Source organism: Melopsittacus undulatus, chromosome 5, assembly GCF_012275295.1.
Source record: "Melopsittacus undulatus isolate bMelUnd1 chromosome 5, bMelUnd1.mat.Z, whole genome shotgun sequence".
Taxonomy (NCBI): domain Eukaryota; kingdom Metazoa; phylum Chordata; class Aves; order Psittaciformes; family Psittaculidae; genus Melopsittacus; species Melopsittacus undulatus.
Genome location: NC_047531.1, coordinates 63,460,432 through 63,482,482, shown reverse-complemented (window position 1 = coordinate 63,482,482; position 22,051 = coordinate 63,460,432). Strand labels below are relative to the sequence as shown.

Below are 22,051 nucleotides of genomic sequence, written 5' to 3'. Positions count from 1 at the left end.
CTCAGGACACCTGTCTGTTGTTTCTAGATGATAGGAATCAAAAATAAGATGGCAGGGTAGATCAGAGTCTCTTGTCATGCTGGCATTTATTTTGGTTTTTGTAGTAGTATATTTTCACGTAGTTCATGTTCACTATCTAAGTGACTGGTTGAAATGTGGTGGAGGTAACAAGTGTATGAGGAATTGGAGAAATGTAACATAAATCCAGTGCAGATAATGCAAAAAGACATGGAAGTAATGTACAGGGCTTGCTTCAGCAGTTGGCAACACTTCAGATCAGCAGGCCTCTGTCATTACTATATTAAAGACTTCTTGTGGCTCACAGAGCATCTTTATGGCCCAGCTTTTCTTTGGAAATGCTATGAAAGGGATGTTCTTCCACAAACCAGCAATTAACTGCTTCATTGAGATCATGTCAGTTATGTTTGTGACCGCAGGCTTGGCTGAAAATGTTTAGTAAACATGAAGAAATATAACCTTTTATTCTCATAGTTACAAACTGTGAAACTGATGGATTATTGTTTTCTCTGTGTGATGTATCAAGAAATTTTCAAGTAAAAGAACCTTTTTTTGTGCACACATACACAAGCATGCACAGCCCTTGATATAATTTAAACTGATGACCTAGAGCTGCCCAGCCATGTTAACCAAATTCATCTTGATGATTCCAGGTATCCCAAAGTTGATTACAGCAGATATGGTCAAAGAAGGTGCGGCTGTGATTGATGTAGGCATCAACCATATCCATGACCCCCTTACAGGAAAGACCAAGCTAGTTGGGGACGTGGACTTTGAAGGTCAGTGAAACACTCTTTGTACAAAACAGTTGGATAAATAGATCGAAGTTTGTGAGATTCATTTGCGGTAAATACTTGGAATAGCCAGTGTCTCAAATGAGATGACACTTGCAGGAGTTTTTCTGATTTATTTACTTAGATAAGAGAACAAACTGTCATCTCCTCTTAAGAGATACTGTTATTGAACAGAAGAAGTGTTACTTTTAATTACACACACCAGCAACCTTCAAGAGATGCAGATGAGCTCTTACAGTAGTGTGGTGAAAGATGCTTGTCTCCAGGTTTCTTCAATCCTTTGTGAGTCTGAAATGTTTAAAGAGTAAGCAATAAAAACAGTTTCTGCTTTTGCGCCAGCAATGGATTTCTCTCTGTCCATAGCAAATATTATTATACTGCAGCTTCTCAAGCCTCCTCTTACACTCTCACTCTACACCGCTTATGAAAACGTTAACTTCTGCTTTAGAAGTGTCCTTTATGCTAAGGTTTAATGTGGCTTCATCTGAAGCTGTTGAAAATATCTGTCCAAGCGAGCCTAACAGATAAAAAATGGTGATGGTGTTACATATTGATCTTTTCGTTTCATGTGTGGCTGAGCAAGTTCACAGTGTAATGCAGTTAAATATCTCTGCTCTGGAGGAGCCCCAGACTGGAATAGCAGGACTGTTGCAGTTGAAAATTAAAGCTTACTGGCAGAGTTAAGTGTGGGAAGCTTAGACAGCATTTACCCACGTTATTAATGGTTCTCAACAGTTCCTTATTTTGATAAGTATGAAAATCACCCACAGGGTTTTTTTTTATGGTTATTAACATCTTGGCTGGCATAATGTCTCAAAGCTTAATTATATTCAAAATGTTTCTAGCCAGCTGTATGTGTTTGTAATTACCTCACTCCCTCGGTTACTGCTTTTTTTTACTCATCACACATGATACTTGTCTGTTAAAGTCAATGGAATTACCTGCATGAGTGTAGCTAAGGGATTGTCTTGGCGTGCATTTGGAAGTGTGCAACTTGTCTCTACAGTAGTTACAGTAGGAAAATACTTTTGGAGTACAATTTGAAATTATTGTTTTATTTTGTTATCCTGGTTGTACTATCACAAGTAAAAAGCTGTATCTTCTGTTTTCAGGACTGAAGTATAGAGAACTTTCAGGATTTTTTTTGTTTGCTTAGTAGGTATGGGAGGAAAAATGCTCTAACCTTTGAGAAACATGTAGTTTTACCCTTTTTGTTTGTCTTTCTTTAATCATGAGACCTTCTCAATGCAATATAGGTGTAGATTCAGTGACAAGGCTGTGATTCAGAGTTTCAGCAATGCACTGTATATGTCTCATCATGTCTGCTGTGGGTTGTTCTCAGGATTTTACTTGGGGGGAGGGAAGATCCAACAAGGAGGGAGGAACTTCAGCTTGGATTATGCCACTACAGTTGCAAGTAGCATTTCACTGTGCATTGCCAAAGGGAAATTGTTGTTGGTTCATTGGTATCGGTGAAAGTTTCAGTAAATCTCTAACAACAAAAAAAACCATCAGTGTATGCAGTTCTACATACTACCAAGTAAATCACCCTCACCAAGCATTTGATTTGGCAATGAGGAAATGGAACAAGCTAATATATTAATGTAGCAAATTGTTTCATCCTTTTCCTCTGTCTTGTCACTTGACTGAATTTGCATTTAAGCCCCAGTGGAAGTGGTTTTTGCAGGTTAAGGCCAGGTACATAACTGGCTGGCATGATATGCAGCACTGGATCATGTAGCCCACCAGTATCTGTGGTCTCATCATCCCCTTCTTTAGTAGGGAAATGTGGCATGGGGAGAGCAGAGATTTAACTGGGTACCTCTGTGCTTGTCAGACTTAATGATGTATTTGAGGCAAAAATCCCAGGCTGTGTTACAGAATATCTTTCAACTGTGTCTGTGATTTCCTCCATCTCCATATGTCCTCTTTTTGCTTGGCAGTCCAAACTGTGTCTGCACAAAGAAAGGCTTTTTTTTTTTTCTTTTCTCCACAGTAGTTCACTGAGCAGTTCCCAGGTATCAGAAAGAACAAGACAGGAAAACACTGCATGTGGAGGTCAGCTGCAGAGTGCTGAGGTACCTACGCCAATATTGCTGGCCTTCCTTCACCTGTGTTTGCATCTATCTGTATATAACCAGCACAGCACATTGTGTACCCCTCTTTAAGTTAAGAATTTGCCAAAATATGTGCCCAAGGGAGGGGGACTTCTGTACCTCTTGGGAACCACAGGAGGGAGGGTGAAGTGACAGGGAGGAGAAAAAGCAGTAGCATCCTTAGGTGATTGACAGTGCTGTTTAGTTACTTTGGGACAGCAAGTTTCAGTCTCGGGAAGGGAGACATGTTTCTGGAACAAGTTAGCATGTGTGGGAGTACTTGGCCCTTGTTTATAGGACTTTTGTTGCCACAGCAGTAATGCTGAGAGGGGAGGGCTGCAAGGACCAGGAACATGAAATAAAGCAACAACTTACACAGAGCATTTAACTGGAATGGCTTTTTTTTGGGTGGAGCACCCTTTCCAGGAGTGACTGGTAGAGCAGGGTAATAACATGCCAGTATAGTAGCTAACCTTTGAGACTGGAACTGGAAATGCCCCTGAAACCAAAGTGTCCAGAGCTCACGTGGGGTTTGCTTTAAGTGCTGCCTGTATTTCTTTATGATTCCTCCCATATTTATGACAAGCAGTCAGTAATGCTGGGGTTTGAGTCTTTATTGGATGTCTATACGGAAAAGAAATCCTTTATGCAAGACCTTTGTAGGTGATGCATCAGTAGAGGGATTTATAAATGAGAATGGATCTCCCAGCTTGTTTGTTTTGCACAGCCCAGGCCATGTAAAATTGGTGCTGGGAAATGGGTGCCACCAGGAACAGGAGGTACTGAAGTACTCAGTACTGAATGGCAAGGTGCCTCAATAAATGATTGATATGGTATGGGGTGATGGGTGCATATTAAGAATTTTCTTTCAATGAAGGATAATTGTCCATAGTGACTGCAGGGAAACCAGGGAAATTAATACTATGAACCTGGGGAATGGACCACATTAACATACTGCTCCTGGATAGACCAAGTGTACCAGAAGGAACCAGTGGAATGAGAAACAGGGAAATGTATCCTGTCCTCATCAGCAACAGGACTAATGACCACAAAATCATCCAGCAAGTTGCTTGCAACTTGTTCATGCAGTTTAAGGGATTGACCATAATAATTTTGGAGTCCAATTCCTCCATGGAAGTGGTGGCCCTATAGTTGGAACTTAGCTACAGTGTGTGGGGAACTCCAGCTGAGTGACAGGAGTTGCTCTTGACAGTTGTTTGCTGCCGCTTTGCGTTCATTGTGTTACCTTCCAGGCTGTAGGCTTCTCTTCAGATTATTGAATCCTTTCCAAATTCTGTCTCTGTGCAGCTTTTCCAAATAGTGGTTTAGAAAATAAAGCCTGAATGTTCCAGCTGCTTTTGCTGTAGTTTCTGTTAGTTAATTTCTCAGTTTGAAGATCTGGTATTCATTTTGTAACTAATAAAAGGCCAAGCTATGTAATCTTGTCACCACATTACTGCTCTGCAAAAATCAGGGTAAGTTTTGCCTTTCGTTTTGCTCCACTAGTGCAATAAATTAATCAGAAAGTTAGCGTAATGCTGGTACCACCAGAAGGACAGACTGGGTGGTGCTGATAAACTGCTGGAGGGCCGAGTGTACATGCTTTTCCACAGAAAGGTACATCATGCAGGGGCTTAAGTAATCAACCTTGGATCTCTTGCATTTCTGCTGCCACTGCTTATTGTCTCAAGCAAGACTCCAGCGATGTTCCATCCACCTGCTAATAACCTGATTTCAAAGAAGCTGCTGTGCATAATTTTGTGCTGGATTTTTCTGCCAAAGATGCCTCTGCTGCTTGGCTCTTAGGGGTACTGGAGAAGGGAAGGTGTATGTGCTCTTAGAATTACAGTACCACCCCAGGATTTCTTGATTTTCCTTTATATTGCTGTTAAAATAACTGCAGTAAGGGGAACAGGGATAACATGAAAAAGAAGGCACTGATGTGAAATGGAGTAGATCCCAGCCAGTTGGTATCCTGTAGTGTGCAGTGAGAAGAATCCCAGAACGTGAAGAGCAGAACATGGGGTATTTACTATGATTGCTGAGCACATGATTTTGCACTTCTGCAGGGGTGCAGGGATGCAGCAATCCAGAGTAGCTTTACAGGGGCTAATAAAGCTGTGTGGAAACAGTGCTTAGGCAGGAATTACTCTGCATCACTTAATGCAGATGCACAAGACCCAGAACTGCCTTCAGGTTGAGACTTGCCCTTGGTTTGTGTGATTAACCCTGTTAGGTGTCTGATGTCCTTAGCTTTAAAGGAACCTAGGAATGAAGGGCTGTTTCCAAAGCAGTGGATCCTGTTTTTCAAGGAAACAATCTACATTTCATTTCTTGTGAAGAATCAAAGGAAGATTTTAAGGTTCTACAGAAGCTGCAAAACAGCAGCTCCTCCCCCAGAGGCACCAGATTTGCATGCCAACATTTTCCACATGGGCAGAGAAATGCCTGGGACAAGGGCAGGCAGCTCCAGAAAGCTGAGTTAAACCTGAGGATAGTTAGACCATTGCTGAGCAGCAGGAACATGACCTTCTAAATGAACTGACAGGATATCTGTCACCCCTGGGAGCTGTGCTACGCTTGATGAGCAAAACAAAATCTAGTCACATTTTTGAGGGCCAAGTTATTTTTCCCTCTTGGTCACTGGCATTCATCTTGGAAAATTGCACTCACTGTATCTATATTTGCTCTTGACCAATGGCAACATATCAGATGGTAGTTTCCTCAACACAGGACAGCTCTTTGTGCATTGAAAAATCTGGATCAGCTTTTGGGAATAAGCTGTCCAGGTGGTTTTCTGCTGATACAAAACATGTCTTCTGCCACACTGACCCACAGGGATTTTCATAATGAGAAAGTTTGGGCAGAGAAATTCCCTGGCAACTTGTGAACATAGCACTGTGTGTTTACCATGGAGTATAGTTACTGACACTAGAGGCAATGAATGTTGTACAAGATACTCATTAGAAGGCATGGTCGGGTTGTGGATTGTTCCACTTTGTAAGTCAGATAGGAGTAGTTTGGATAACACCACAAAAAGCAGTATGTAACATTGCCATAGAAACAAACATTTCAGTTGGAAATGCGCAATTTGAAATTACTGTGTTTACTTCAGATGTGGGTAAATTTCAATAATTAGGACCTGAATCTGGGGATTTGAAGTAACTGTGCTAACCAAAACCACCAGGCTTAAATGGGAGGTAGTACAAAATAATGTAACTATTAAAAAGACAAATTATTGGTGTTGGAGAATAGTAAGGATAACTCATAGGAGAGCTGAATTAATTTGTTAAAGTTTACATGTGAAAAGAACCACATAACAATTTGTTGACTTTTTCAAATATTTTTGTGCTATATCTGGTGGAATCAGTCAGCTCCACAATTAAAACCCTCCCGGTTGTAATTACCATTTCTCCTCAATGAGGCTTAATCTTTTGTGCCCCAAGTTCAGTGAGATAATCACTGTTAACTTCCTTAAATGCTTTTGTTAGGTCCCTGCATTGTGGAGTTCAGACAGCAGGTTCTATTTCATTTACTATCCCTTAAAATCTAATAACTCTTCTGTCCAAAAAAAGTTATATCCAGCTTTTCAAATTCTCTTGTAATATTAATTTTTTTGAGACCTTGTTATACTATTGACAAGCTGAGAAAATTGAGGCTGTTCAGCCTGGAGAAGTGTGAGGCATCCCTGCCCGTGGCAGGGGTTGGAACTGAATGATGTTAAGGTCCTTTCCAACCCAAACCATTCTATGATTCTCAACAGTGAAGTGTCACGTACAATTCAGAATGAATACACTTAAAGCAGGAGCAAATTATTGTCTTAGTTCCAAAACCCAGGTGCCTAGTTTTCCATCCATGGAGCTCTTATGGCCAGGTGTAGTGGGTTCTGCTTTGTAGTGACTTCAGTGGAAGTGTATGCGCTTGTGTCAGAGTTGTGCTTGCTCAGTGTTCTCATGGGTGTGTGTGTGTGCCTTTTCTAATGCAGTGTTTTTTAAAAGCGGTTTGTGAGTTGCCATGAAGTTATTCATAAGCAAGGAAAAAATCCCAAAGCTAACAAGCAGAAAAAACCTTTCACAGTGGCACTTGAGAAAAACACTCTGTAGTAACCAGGTTAATAATATTCTATTTCGAGTAACCATTATTAGCAAATAAATGCTCATTAGTTACGTGCTGAATTCCCATCCAGTTGCATCTAATTTCTACACAAGTAACCTGCAATTCCACCTGATTGCATTTCGTGGAGTAGATAAGAATATCAAATCAGGATTGTTTGCTGCATTATATTAATTCCTCGTCCAAAGAGGTTAACTTCACAGGTGCTAACTAAATCGTCTGTATGGATTTACCTCTTAACACAAGCATTCAAGGTGTTTACTGACTTTGAATAGTCTGACTTGTTTGTGATTAGAGCAAATTTAGCTCTGAGAGTTTCTTTCTGTTGGAGATTTGGGGAAGATCTGCACTTCTGAATGCTAGTTCAGTATAGGCACTCTAGTAACACCGGTTAAAAAACCCAAGTCTTCTCCAGAGGAGCTGAGCATTTGTGGGTGAAGTCACAGTGGGAATTTTGCCACTAGGATCTGTATTTCTCTTGCAGACAACTCTTGTTTTTTTTCTCTTGCAGACAACTCTTGGTTTTGTTCTCTGTCCATAGTGTGAAATAGACAAGCAAATGAACCAGGCAACTACTTTGTTCCTCTGTGGTTTAAGTTCCCTTTTGTGATCATGGAATGTCTTTGATAGAAGGTGCAAGCAAGAGGAGGGGAAAGGGGCTGTTAAGTAACTTAACTGGTGCTGGTGCTCTGCTGCTGGCTCTGATAGAGCAGATTCCTGCTCTGCATGGTGCTCCTCAGCAACACACACAGTTTGGGGAGGCACCTCTTTACCTACAGGATCAGGTCACTACCTTCCATAGCTCTCCTGGATATTGAAGATGTAGTATCCCAGCTGGCATATGGAGGTGGTGCAAGTCCTTGTTGCCCTCCTGGGGTTGTCCTGTCTTGTGTCACTCAGCCTCCTTGGGCCAGCTGGTCAGTCTGGTCAAACAGTAATCACAAACTGCCCCTTACCAAAAAATTGGGCGAGGTTTATTTTCTATCTCTCTGGGCACAGGCTCTCAGGAGGAAAGGGCAGCCTGCTGCAGATAGATCAGCTCAAATGGGTTGTGAAAGCATTGCCCAGAACTAGCCCTGGACAATAATATTCAGATGAAGAAGGTGACCTTGCAGCCCATTTCTGATGGTGTCCTGTCACTATCCTGGCTGTAAGAACTCAGTGATTAAAACTTGTCTGTTTCACACTTGTCCCATATTCTTGTACACTTATCCCATATTCTCCAACATTTTCCAAGTCGCAGTCCTTGGTGCTTGTTGCCAGTTAAGTGCTTGTGGACAACTGAAGGAACAAAAGAGTTTAGAAACTCTTTTAGTTAATATCTTTTTCTCTTTTCTCTTAGAAGTGAAGAAGAAGGCTGCCTTCATCACTCCAGTGCCGGGAGGGGTAGGACCTATGACTGTTGCAATGCTCCTGAAGAACACACTCATAGTTGCCAAAAAGCTCATTTACTAGAGCAAGTGGGCTCCTTTGGAAGAAGAATCCAAGTTGTTCTATTTATTGATACACAAAATGTTTATTTTTTACTACAAAGATATTTATTTCTACATTGTATTTATTTTTTCATGTAAAGCATGCTAAACCAAATGGTTTACAAGATATTTGAATACTTTGTGTAACCTCCTGCTGACTTGTGAGCTAAAAGGGAGAATGCAGCCTATGCAGATCCGGTGGTGGTGGTCTATTACCTGTGTGAAAATGAAGCAGCAGCATGAATTAGAAAAATACCTGTGGGGTGCAAGTACCACGGTCTTGTAAGCACCTGGAACCGCAGTTTTGATCAAACAGCATGAAAACTTACTTTCAAAATGCTAGATAAAACCCAAATCATATTTTTAAAACCTGAGGGAATGACACATACTGGGTGTAGTTTGTACTCTTAAAATTATTATTTTTTTTAAACACTTAAGAGATAGCAGCAGAAATCTTGAATCTGAAAGGAGTGAAAGGCTGAACTTTTTTTCAGCTGTCCAGCAGTAATGTTGATATGACTGCAAAACTTCAGTACATGTTTTAAAACAGTCAGGTGAACCTCAGCACTGGTGAAATTGTGCCCTTGAACGTTTGCAAGAGGTATGCGTGAATGAGGAGCTAGAATGGAGGGCAGCATTATTTTCTTTCCATGTCTGGATTTGTTTGACTAAATGTTTTGGTGCATAACACCCTCACCCTTCACAAGAAACTGAATAGTTGACTGGGCTGGATCAGACCTCAGTTTGGCAGATCATAGTTAAAATCACCATGCATGTACATTATATGTATAGCGGGGTGGGGAAGAGGAAGAATTAAAAAGCAAGAGATTATCCCTAATGAAATATTTGTGTTGGCATTTTAAGCTATTTAATTGTTCTCGTTTTCTGAAACTGTGTGAAGGGCTGGTTTTAGTCCACGGTACAAGGCTCAGCTCTGTGAATCTTTGGCTATAGTGTTTTACTGCTTAGAGAAGGCTGGATGGGATACTAAGATCAGTACTTTTCTGTTGCCAGAAATTTTAGTTCCAAGATGGCTCTAGACTAGTTTCCTGCAATGTGGAAGTTGGAATGGAGTGGCTGTGAAGGTGTCGCTTGAACTGTGTGCACTATTGATGTGAAGAGCCTACCCCAGTTCTCATTGGAGCCACTTTGGACTTTTATCTTGGTATTTTTATCTCAGTTGGGATGGCTTTGATTTATTTTTATCAAGAGCTTTAGCTGTTTGCCAGTAGACTCTGGACAACTTGAAAAGGGAGGGTGTGGCAAAATTCTCCTGGTTAAACAAAATAAATGCTCTTATTGTAATAAAAGAACGGAAGATGGAGCATCACTTCTGTGCTAATGATTTTTGTGATGGACTTCCCAAGAGTTCTGTTGAATGCAGCATTTAGCAAAGAGGCTGCCAGAAGCATTGCTAGAGGTGTAGTGCCAAGAGTGCAGGAACTTGCTTATCCTTTTAAATTTGAGCAGTAGTTACAACCAATAGGAGGATCAAGGTGCTTGTGGAGATAAGACTCAGACTGATCAACCCAGCATTGGCTGACATTGAATAAAACTTGTTTACTCTTACATTAGTCTTGATGAGAAATTTTGGTGTGCTTCTGGGGGTGACTGTGGTTTTTTTCCTTTGTAGCAGTGAGTTAGGAGTGGAGCGAATGGATGTCTTCTGCATGTAGTCATTAGGTTTTTCATCTGTTTACCTTGCTGTTCTACATCAGTGTTTCTTTTCTTGGATTTAACTCTAACCATCTCTGCATTTTTTTGGCAGAATAACAATTTATGACATTTTGTTTATCTCAGTTGGCAAGTCTGCTTCTTTCCTGCTTTGCAAGCAGTTTATTGTGCATCTAAAGCTTTTTATTTTCTCACCTCTGTGGGTGGGTTAGCATTACACAAAAGCTAGTGAGACTGAGATGTTGATCCACAGCATGCTATGGTCTGAGCTGCCAGACACATCTATGAGAGCATCCTCCACTGGGAGAATATCTAGGAGCAACCACCCCGAAAAACATGCTCATGTGCCAGGCCGGGTCAAGCCTGGTCCAAACATGAAGGCCCTGTGGTGGACAGAGGCCCAGCCTTATCCACTGGGGCCTTCTCATGGGCCTTCTGCACCCAGGTCTATTGCCTAATGCCAAAGCCACCTTGTGAATTCACAGTGGATTAAGCTCCTATTGTGTAGATGTGTATTGAAAGCAGGACTCATGAGCCTTAGTCCTGCTTGGAACTGAAAGCAGAGGTTATCCAGGTAGGCAGAAACACTCCTGTGTGCAGGCTGTACTCCATCAGCGTACAGGCATGCAGCAATTCAGGATAGCAAAGGAGGGGAAAAGCCTCATGGAATGCAGTCCATGAGCAGGAGAAGGTATAGTTAAAATGTGCAGAACTAGCTTGTGTTTTTTCCCTTAACATGTGAAGTGGTTAGGTTTGAATCCTGCAGATCCCTCGGGAGAGTGGAGCATAGAGGGAGAACTTGAGCGGGCTGGAGTTACTGCAGCTTATCAGGAGATTTTTGGCTGTAAAATACAAAAAATGTGAAATGTTTGGAGCTCACAGTTGCAGAAGCTGTTGCTAGGGTGAAGTGTGTAGCTCTACTCCAGTCAGAGTCAGGCTGTTGCTGTGTGTGTGCCTTATTGACCCAGGCACTGCTGCTGGTTCTAGTGTGTTTGGCTCTACCTCTGGAGATCCAACTAGTCCTACTAGTTCCCAGCTAGCTGCCTGTGCCCAAGGAAGCTGAACAGCGTTTAGGCCTGCGGAGAAATGTTTAGTATGAGAAATGAGTGTGACAGATATGCCTTAGAAACCTGCAAACACTTAATGTAAAAAGTATGATAGTTCCCATTATGCATACCCACTTCTTTGAAAAGATGGAGATGGGCTTTTATAGTAGTGTAGCAGCAGGAGTAATGAAGGGTTCTCCTGTTACAGGAGACCACAGCTTATTTGCCCTTTCTGCCTGCCTTCTCTATGCCTGTGCTTCATCAGCTTTCTGTTTCTGCTCCACACAGCTGCACAGAGCTTCACTCATGCCTGGTGCAAAGCTGGTGGCTTGCCCTGCTTCAGAGGGCTGTGCACAGGCAAGGCTGGCTGAGGAGCCATCAGCATGCCCCATAGGCTCCCCAGAGCCTGTCAGCAAAGGCTTCTTGCTGCAGTCACCAGTGGAGAACATCATCCATTATCTCTGTCTTATCACTTTGTAACATCGGCAGTAGCTGTTCTCATAGTTCCTCTTCTGGATGCAGTGTACGGAGGACCAGCAAAGGAACACAAGCAAAACAGGGATGGTCCTCAGACCCTGAGCCCTCAAGTGGCATCCTGAATGCTGTCTTCCTGGAAGCAGCACAGGACTGTATTTCAATGGGAAAGAAATATCACGTCTTCCACAATACGTCATTCTTCATTTTACTCGCCTCTGTTTTGCTGTATTTCATTGATCTGCTCTGACAGATACCACATCTGTCTTGAAAACTGTACCTTTGCATGCACAATGATGGCCACGGGTAATAGGAAACCAGGGTTTCAAAAGAAAACCTGATTCCATTGCTAGATAATAGCAGTTTCCTAAATAAATGTGTGGTTGCCCCAGGGGCTGCGGTTGTTGCCAGATGCACTTTTTCTTGATTGGTGAGAGCAGCAGATGACGCTTCATGGCATATAAGTGTGAGAAAAAACACGGGAGCCCAGATAAGCCGAGTAAGCTGCCTGGACTGAGGAACTGAGAAGGTGCTTCAAGCAGCTGTGTGCCATGGCATTTGGAATGCTCATCTATATTTTGCTGAAAGGTATGTTCTTGGGTGTAATAAGGTGCACGACTTTGTTGAACAACACTTGGCTCCTTCTGAAATAAGCAGCAGGGGTGGGAAGCATGTGAAGGCATTGCAAAGCAGAATTACTTAAGTGGCTTTAAACTTGAATGAAACTTAAACTCATAGGGTATAATGCAGACCTCATGAAAAGCTACTGGTAAATAGGTGTAACATTGTAGTATATTGCATTTATCTGTGTTCTAAATTACATAAGGTAATAAAGTGGAGAACAGAATGGATGTGTGTTTTGGAAATTCACAAACAATAGTTTCCCCACAATCATAATTTCTCTGTGGCAAAGGGCAGTTTGAGGCAAGAATGTTTGAAATGAATGGTGGTTGTATCACTGCATGGTATCAGAAGTGTAGTAAGTGGGTGCATGTTTTGTGGATGATATGAACCTTGAATAAATATACTGAGTTTTTCTGTTACAGTAAGCATCTATTTGCATTACACAGCAATGGGGGCACTGAGTGAAGAGTCAGCTATTACTGTTTCATCCCTTAGCACGGACTTATGGAATAACTGGACAAAAAACAATGCTGAAGGTACTCCTTTCTTGTTTTGATTGTCTCTATTAACCTGTCATTTGAAAAAAGTGTGACTTGGACACTGTTGAAATTTTTGTGTGCTTTATTCATGAGATGAGCTGTTTTTTTCATGGAGCCTTAAAACCCTCTCTGAGGTAAGAGGTGCTTCTCAGCTGGGGTAGGCTTAGTGATGCCCAGCTGAAGGATTCTTTATCCACAGCCAGTTATAATTTGAAGCAGAAATTTTAAGGCAAATTGGGATAGATGATCTGCATTTCCGACAGCTGTTTCTGTTACTTGTGTAACCAGGGCTTGGTTTCTAGCTGTCTTCAGTGTGAACCTTCATACAGTGAGAATGCAGCAAGTGTCACTTCCAGTTATGCCTCTCATTACTGTTACTCAGTAGTTTCTTTCTCTGCTGCAGTTTTGCTTCTGGGTATTGCAGCTTCCCCAGCCCTTTTCAGAGTGTTAGCTCTCTCTTTTCTGACTGAAATGCGAACTCAAGCTGTTTCTTTGCCAACATCTGAGACCAGAGCACTGTGTTTATCCTGCGAGCTGCTTTCTGAATGTGATTCAAGATAGTAGGGATGTCATTTCTTTGGGAGAACTGTGCACTCTGGAGCTGAGGTTTTGGCAGGTCAGTAAAGGAAGAAAGGATTTGAACTGTGAGACACGATAATGTCTTTGTTCTTTTAAAAGAACATAAACATGCATACAAATCATCATCCATTAATTGTAAGTCAGCACAGGATGTCTTGCAAGCTTCTTTTAGTAAATCCTTAAGCTGCTTATTTTTCTCATAGCAAGTCAAACTGTTGCAGGGGGGTTGTCTAATTTGTTATAGTTCAGCAGTATACGTTCATACATATACTGTATGTGTGGGTTTCATCTATATGTATGTAAAATGTGTCTAATATACACTTGAACGTATGTGAATGTAGATTTTTGACTGCAGTAGTCTTGATTTATCAGACCTGTGATCTGCATTTCTCTGTGCCATGATACTTCCAGAGCTGCATACAGCGAACAGGAATTTAATGAAGTAGAAATGTGTCATGACTCGTGCAGTGCAGTACCCTGTTTGTATTATTGCTAGAGAGCAGGAGTCAAGGGTCATGTTTTAACAAAGTAAGAGGCTTTTTATTGGCAGACAGACATGTCTGTAGTAGTCCCCTGTACCCTTGGGCTAGCTGTGGCTGTGCAAGTCCCCTAGATAGGGCTTTTAGCTGAGAGTGTGTTCCCCTCAAAGGTAGAACCAAACTCCCAACCAGGCAAATGCATGTTTACACAGATAGTTAAAAATCTGTTTTGGTGGAGGTTGCATGAACCCACTGAAAATTTAGAAAATACCATCTCCAGAAAGAAGGTTGAAAAGAAATGCTTCAGGACTCACCAGAGAAACTGACTGTATCTGTCTGAAGTTTTCTTGTACCTCCTGTGCAAGTTGTGGTTTTAGTAAGGTTTATACCCAAGGTTAAGTGACACTAGATCCTATGAAAATGAATTCACTGGAGGAACTGGCAGTTAGTTGTGGATTGCATGTCCTCTGGGGCCTGAGGTGTAGTTTGGGCAAGACCATTAATTTCTGCTCAATCCACTTGCCTCCTACTTAGAAGCTCATGTCCTATTTCCTTATTTTATATTACACAGTCTTTGGTGTCACTAGTGGTGGGGCTAGGAAATGTCAGGCTTGGTGGTAGGTCAGGGAAGAAGGTAGCGGAAGTAATGCCTGGCTGGGAGCTGACATAGCAGGAATAAAAACTTGGGATGCTGTTTGGGCTGGAGGGGAACCTTCATTGCAAAATGGGCAGCTAGGAGTAGGGAAGGGATTGCTTTCACTCGGGGGAAAAAAGAGATTCCTTCATTGCTGTGAGCTGGGTCTACAGGCTGTGAGGGAGGCCCTGCATGTGGGACTGACCCTTTCCCTCTCTCCATCCCCATTCTGGTTCTCCCATTACTCCCAGATGCACCATACTTGAAGGTTGAGCTGTCATGGTCTTAGTGGCTGGCTCATCTTGTTGCAGGTCTGTCAGTTTTGGCATGCCCAGCCTTCCAAGTACCTGTAGTACTGATTTCATGTCAGATCTTGCCAAGTGTATCTGTTTGAATGACTCAGTTGTCAAGTGCTTACACAGCATGCTTTACTTTCCTCATGTGACATGAAAGGCCACATGGATGTGTTTATTCAACAGCTTATTCAGTATCTAGGTGGATAACATGATATGAGTTAGCATAATGATCTGGGATGGATTAGAAAAATTATTCTTTTTCTTCTCAAGACTCATCATTATTTCAGAGGTAATTTGTACTTCTGCAATAGCAAAATAATTAGCACTTAGATTTTGTGAGTGAGTGCAGTTAAGATCTGATTTTGCAGCCCACAAGGGCCAAAGCTCTTGCCTCTCACGACAGGGGAGGAACGTACTGTTTGTCACCTGCACAGCAAGATGTTTGTGTTCAGTGCTTTCTAGGCAGGGTTCTGCTCTAAGCTGACCTTTGTTTCTAATGACAGCATGAACTTTAAAGGCACTGAGGGGAGAGGCTTTATGTACCTGTACAGAGCAAGGTTTCTTCCAGGCACTGGCAGGTGGGAGGCTGCCACCTTTCGGCAGCCATGGGGTAGATGAGGAGAGATGTTCTGGTAGTATGAATCCAACTGATGGAAGTTAAGAGTGGAGGTGGCTGAGGATTTCGTGCCTCTGGCATGTAGGTTGGTACCTTCCTCATTTTGTTTCGGGTTTTTTTTTTCCCCCATACGGCAGAGATGCAAGTGAAATACTAGACTTGTACAGAAGACATCTTCTCAGGGCTCAGAAGAAGAGTAGTACCTTTGGTGGCAGGAAATATTGAGGGGTCCTGCTGAGTGGTCATGGTTAGTGGTTTTATAATGCGCTGTTCAGCCCTTTTCGTCCTGAAATGGTGTTTCACAGTAGTTGGTACTGAAGCGTTTCAGGAGTCACAGGGGGAGCGTGAATGTGCTGTTGCTGTTTTCTCAAGATCTTCCCTGCAGAGCTTTGGTAGTTTGCCTGCAGGTATATTCAGCCTAAGTGAAAATGGGCTTTGCAGGTCTCCTGCATCCGAGATCTCCTTGTAGCATGATGAGCCCTGCAGCGATGTTAACCATGTGCTTTGTTTTCCATTGTGCTTTCCCTGGCAGTGAGCATCGTACGGTCCTCCTTGGAAGAAACTAGTGTCATCTGTCTCTTGTCACAAAAGCTGTCTTCTCTTCCTTAAATCTGTCCCTCCAAGGCCTAGTCCTGTGCTGACTGTGCTCTGGGCCAACAAGCCCACCCCCAGAGCTTGTCAACAGCATTCCAGAGGCAGTGGAGAAGAGCCAGATCTTGATAGTAGAACTTGTGGGTAGCCAGCGCCAACTTCTTCCCTTGCAGGGTGTGTGGTTCAAGGCTATGGGTGTGCCTGCCCTGCACGGGGCTTTCTGGAGCAGAAACACCATTCTGCTTTCATTAAATGGGGACAGTGTGGCTGTGGTAGCACAGAGCTCCCTGCTGAATGATAGAGATGGAGCCGCAGTCTCAGCATACCCTTCAGTACATATGTATTGTCACTTGATTGCTAGGAGAAAATATAGTAAACCAATTTATCCTTTCTCAAGCAGACTGGAGTTATTGTTCAGGCTTCCTGCTGAGAGATGATTCTGTCAGGTTTCACAGGGCACTGTTTTGAAAGTAAAGTTGTTGATCTGAGGAACAGCAATAGCATCGTGCCCCCTGTGAATCCTGTTTTGGGCACCTGCCTGACGTTGTGAATCAATCCAACACGCAGGCAAATAGCTGAGCAGCTCTTTCCTGTTGCTTCTCAGCTCTGTGATGAAGCTGCAGAAAGGATGAAGAGACAAATCGCTTAGTTGAGTGCATGGGGGCATTCTTGCATTAAGTGATTTAAACTGGAATCCAGTGGGGAATTTTGGGGGTTACTCCAGAAAAATGTGTTGCAGGATCTCGAGTTGCCCATAGGACGGCTGGAGGCTTAGATGTATAGAAGTGCATCTTATATATATATATATATCCATCACTGCACTGTCTCCAGACTTTGATTTAGTATTTAGTCAGAAAGGGAGGTTTCTGCTTGGTGTAGCATTGCCTAGTCACTTGGAGCAGACCTTGTCAACTTCCTGCATGATGTTATTTTTCTTGTGGTCAGAACGGAAAGCTTGTATTGACATCACTCTGTTAGGAAATCACCTTCAGCCATCACTAAAACAGTCCCCTGAAACAGTAAGACATTTGTTGGACACCCCACCCCACCAGGGATTCCATTAACTGGGTGGAGAAACCAGTTCAAACAGCTGCTTGCTTGGATTGTGAAGCGTTAGCGCTTTCTCTTCACGTGCTGCACCCCTGTGCCTGTGTCACAGCGTCATGCAAGCCTCTGTGCTCCTGGGCTCAGGTGCTCTTTTCTTGGTATGTAACACAGGCATAAGGTGTCCAAGAACAGTTTTGACTTCACCTTTATTCCCATTTGAACTGCTATCAGTGGGAATAAGGTACAATTTTTTGTGCTTTCAAAGTAGAAGTGTGCTCACTGACCTGGACACAGATTATTTTGTGTAAATTCAGAAACTTGACAGTTGTAGACCATGCTTTTGCATGGGAAGACCATCTGGGCAGTCTTGTGCACTCTCAGGCATAATGGGTCACTCTAGGAACATCAGAGCATGGAGAATGGAGGGAGGGAGCAATCCCACCAGTCGTCACTTGCTCAGTTGCAGGGTGGGCCAGCAGAAGGGTTAGAAATGCAATAGTTTTGCCTTGTGATGAGGAAAAGAGCTAACCATTTGAAGTCAGACTGGGAAGTATACTGAGAATAATTCCCTGCTCTCATTGTGTCCTAATCCCCTGATATTCCTGGGATGGTTTTTCTGATGGATTCCAGGTTGGGACAGTGCTGGTGTCACTCTGGAGGAGTTTCCTAGAATCATTTTTATATTTTCTTCTCAAAAGGAAGCAACTTATTTACAATTTGCTCTTTCTCTAAAGCTATGCTGGAATGTCTTAGAGGCTTGTTCTGCTTGAATCTGCCCATGAGACATACCACAGTAAATCTATGCATTAATTGTCTTCTGCAGGCAGTATCTGTTCAACTTGAGTTGTGAAATGAATTTAAATTTTTTTTTTCCTAAACATAACACGATTTTTTTTCCGCTTTCACAACAGACTATACTGAGCAACCAAAGCTCATGAAGCTTATGCAGACTTGTCTTGAAGAACACCACAGCTATTGTATCAATGGGCTCTGTGCTTTCCACAGCGAGTTGAGGAAACCCATATGCAAGTAAAGAATAAGTATCTTCTAAGTATCCTTCATAGAAAATGACAACAGTAGCATTGTTTCTTTGTCTGATACATGTTCCTAATGTAAGGTAACTGGATTTCAGCAGTTTCAAGTGCCAGTCAAGTATTTGCAGGCTTACTTTGGCACATGATTGAGTGCTCTGGTAGCCCAGAACTGTTAACAAGGTAGTAGTGCTGTACTGGTGTGATACAAAGGAAAGAAGAGGGCAAATTTACAGCTTCGTTGGTCACTGCTCTGATGGCAATTCAAACCACAACTGGTGCTAGAGTAAATAGTAAAGAAATAAGTAGATGTTCACAGTGGCCACAGTGAAGGAGGCAGGATCTTTCAAGGTGTCAGCTGCATCTCCCTTTAGCTGCCTACACACTGATAAGGACTGCCATGTCCTTAGAAGCTTCTGGGCAGCTTTGGCCTTTGGAGATCTTCTAGTAGCTAAGGATCAGCAGAGTACAGTGCTCTTCATCCACACCCTCTACGATGAGGGTATGTTTAGACTGTATTTGCTGCTGTGACTGCAGTCCTTGAGCTTGCTTTAAACTAGACAGACTGGGGCAACTGGTAGTCTTGATGGAATGAAGACATTCTGACAGAGCACCAGATTCAGCCCATCCTCTTTCAGGCTTGTTCTAAATAGTTTAAGACTGATGAAAACTAACGTGTTTCTGCAATACAAAGCATGAGAAGTCCTGAATAATCTTTGCATGGTTATATTTATTTTGTAGGTGCCTCGCAGGCTATAATGGTGAGAGGTGTGAACATTTAACACTAAATTCGTATGCACACAATTCTTACGAACGCTACATTGCTGTGGGAATTGGTGTGGGAATACTGACGAGTGGGATACTTGCTGTCATCTACTGCTATGTAAGAAAGAGGTATGGGAGATATGCAATCTTCTCATCACATTCATCTGAGTTGTACTGGGCAGGAACAAGCAGTGTGTGGAATTTTGAGGACATGGGGAATGTGTTCTTGCTTGTTGCTGATCTTTGGTGTGATCTTCAAGGAACTGACTTCCTACCTCTGTTTTCCATCTGCCAGTTGGGTCTCAAGTCATCTTCATTGGGACTGCCTAAATGAGTTGGGTGACAACAGACACCTGATTCAGATTCTGTTCACACTGCTGTGGTTTTAGGTTGGTCTGATTAACATCATGTGATGTTGTCTGTTTTAGATGCAGAAAATTGAAATCCCCTTACAGTGTTTGTATGGGCGAGACAACATTGTGAAGACGTGGCATTGGGACGCTTCCCAATTTGCCTGTAAAGGAGAAGAAGTCCTGCTGGGAAGGCCACCACATGCCAGCTGGCAGATACCCCAGCCTTGCTGATGGGAGAGCATGAAGGGAATGACAGGGCGAGTACATGAAAGGAACTCCTGCAGAACCGATGGGCTCCGTTCACACGTGAAGAAAGACTTCCTCCTTCGTAAAGGTTGCTAGATGACCAGGTTCAAAAAGCTAAGGATACTTGTAGCCCTCAACGATCTCCTGTGGGTGGTATTTATTGAGGCGAGGACTTCTTGGTTTTATCTGTTTTCAGTCATTTCAAGCTCTGGTACAGTGTTCTGCTCTGGCCTTTTCTGTTAGGTTGTTTTTTTGTTTGTTGGGTTTTTTTAGTCCCCTTCTTTTCTCCTCCTGTGGAGGAAAAGCACAATCCATCTCACAGTGGAGATGGATTCTGAACCTCATGCACTGACAAGACACTGTTTGGGTTCCGATTTCAGTGTCTGCTGTCTATGTGTGTGGATAAACAGGCCCTTTTCCAACACAGCAGATACCTTTAGTGTGCTAAACAAAGTTTAGACCTTTGCTGCCATCAAGGACAGAACCATAAAATGCTTTGGACTGAGCAAAATGGATGGTTCTCAAAAGCTTACTTCAATTTAGGAGTAAAGAGTAAGCACTTTTCAGAAAATCATGTCATGACACCTCTGGGCATGGCAAGTTCTTACCGTTTTCACAAGCAGAGGATTTGGGCATTTTTGTCAAAATGGATTATTGAAGGTGCTCATGGCAAAGAACTTTACTCTTTCCTAACATCTTAAAGCAGTTCATCACATCTTCAGGCCGAACATGACCTTGCTGCATGCTGATTTCAGCACAAGACTTCAGCTGGTAGAGAACCTGAAATGTTGGTGTTTAAATATGGCTTTGCACAGGAAACGGACTCTCTTCCTTCTGTTCTCACACTATGGGCACAATGTGACCACTCAAATAAGAAACAAACGTGGATTTTCTTTGACCCTGGACAAAGAGATTACACGTAAGATGCTTAGTTTTCTGGGTCTTTTCTATGAAGAATTGCAAAGGTAACAAGATTTTCTTTGAGGACAAAGGAAGAAAATTGGTTCTGAGACTGTGGGACTATTTGTGACTTCTCACTGACAGTTGGAGTTTTTGCCAAGTGCTGATGAGACTGAGAGATGGGTCTAAGAGATGTTCATTTCAGCTGTTGCATGCTGTAGATGCATCTGCTGTGCTTAGTCATCTGTTAGAAAAAGATAGGTACTTTGTGATTGTATGAGATGATACAAGCTCCTAAATTGAGGTGCCATGCTGGAATGCTCAGTCTCTTTGTAATGTGAGTTAATTTTCACAACAGGATGCATGTCATGTGTTGAAAAAAACCTGTGTATTTGTGAGACTACAATGATAATGCTGAAATGTGTATGAAAGGCTGGGGTTTGAAAGACACTTGAGTGGCCTGAAGTTCAGTGGGCTGCTTATAAGGGAAATCTGGTCAGTAGCTGAGTTATCTTGGTTCTCCATTTGATACCAATAAATAAAACAACACATCACATGCTGCTTGATTGGAATCCCCATGCAATGGAGTGGAGCAAGTGCCATGTGCATACACAAAAAGGATTGGTGAGGAACTGGATGGAGAGAGGCACCAGTCCGTTCCTCTACACATTGACATGAGCCTTTTGTAAGAGGCACTGAGCTGATTTTTCAGCTCTCAGCCTTTGCTTTCTTTCTCTCCAGTTAAATCTTTAAATCTCTGTATTGTTTGCTCCTTTCCATTCTTCTGACCTTTTCTTAGTATCCACTGAGACAACTTCTCTTGATTTGCAAGTCAGCTTTCGGTAGTTGCACTAATGTTTTCTGTCGTGCGTGTAGTGAGAGTGCAATTACAATCTGCGTATCCACATGCAGACATACGAAAAATCTCCTTCACCCCTTGCACACACTGAACAGAAGTACCAACTAGACACATGCATGTCATCAGGAAAACACAGGCAAGAGATGCTTTCTCATTAGTCTTGGAGAAAATTTTAGAGCTAGATAGACCAAAGGATGAAAAGCCTCAAAACTTTTGTCATGTGAGTGAATCTTTCTCCACAATGAGTTGTCTCTTCCTGCACAACCATTGTGAGTGTTGCATATCGCTTCTAGAGGACCAACCCTTCTGCAGCACAGAGGCTGTCTTGGAGCAGGCACACACAGTAACCCAACATGCTCAGGGTGTACATGCGGTTGTTAAATGAGTTTTAAAGGAAGGAGTTTGAGCCACTGGACTTTTAACTTGTCCAGAGAAAGCTGCTGGGGAGAAATGGGTCTTAGAATCATAGAGTAGTTTGGGTTGGAAGGAACCTTCAAAGGTCATCTAGTCCAATCCCCCTGGAAAGAGCAGGGATAACTTTAATTAGGTCAGGTTGCCCAGAACAACCTCATCCTGGCCTTGAATGTGTCCAGGGATGGTGCATCCACCACCTCTTTGGGCAGCCAGAGCCAGTGTTTTACCACCCTCATTGTAAAGATGTCTTGTGTGGTTGTAACCATTTGTGTGGTTTCTGACTGGCTTTTTTAACACCTTTTACATACCAGTGGCCAATCAGGTGCCCTGTGTGGTATGCAAGTACTTCAGAAGTATTTACTTACTGCAGTCAGACACTATACCTGTACAA

The 22,051-nt window shown here is 42.6% G+C and overlaps 1 protein-coding gene across 3 annotated transcripts in view; it reads left to right on the top strand.

Moving 5' to 3' along the window:
* LOC101868245 (probable bifunctional methylenetetrahydrofolate dehydrogenase/cyclohydrolase 2) overlaps nt 1-20,948 on the top strand; it is a 42,440-nt gene extending 21,492 nt beyond the window's left edge. Inside the window, exons 7-11 of one of the 3 annotated variants that reach the window (XM_013127773.3) lie at nt 672-797; nt 1,969-1,971; nt 18,004-18,121; nt 18,865-19,017; nt 19,317-20,948. In XM_013127773.3, the coding sequence (XP_012983227.1) occupies nt 672-797; nt 1,969-1,971; nt 18,004-18,121; nt 18,865-19,017; nt 19,317-19,371 (455 nt within the window). In that variant the 3' untranslated portion in view covers nt 19,372-20,948. Of the gene's footprint in view, nt 1-671; nt 798-1,968; nt 1,972-2,808; nt 2,891-8,363; nt 10,063-18,003; nt 18,122-18,864; nt 19,018-19,316 lie in introns of those variants that run through there. The other 2 variants (XR_004079952.1, XM_031044720.1) reach the window with 2 other exon arrangements.
* The last annotated feature ends 1,103 nt before the right edge of the window (nt 20,949-22,051 follow it).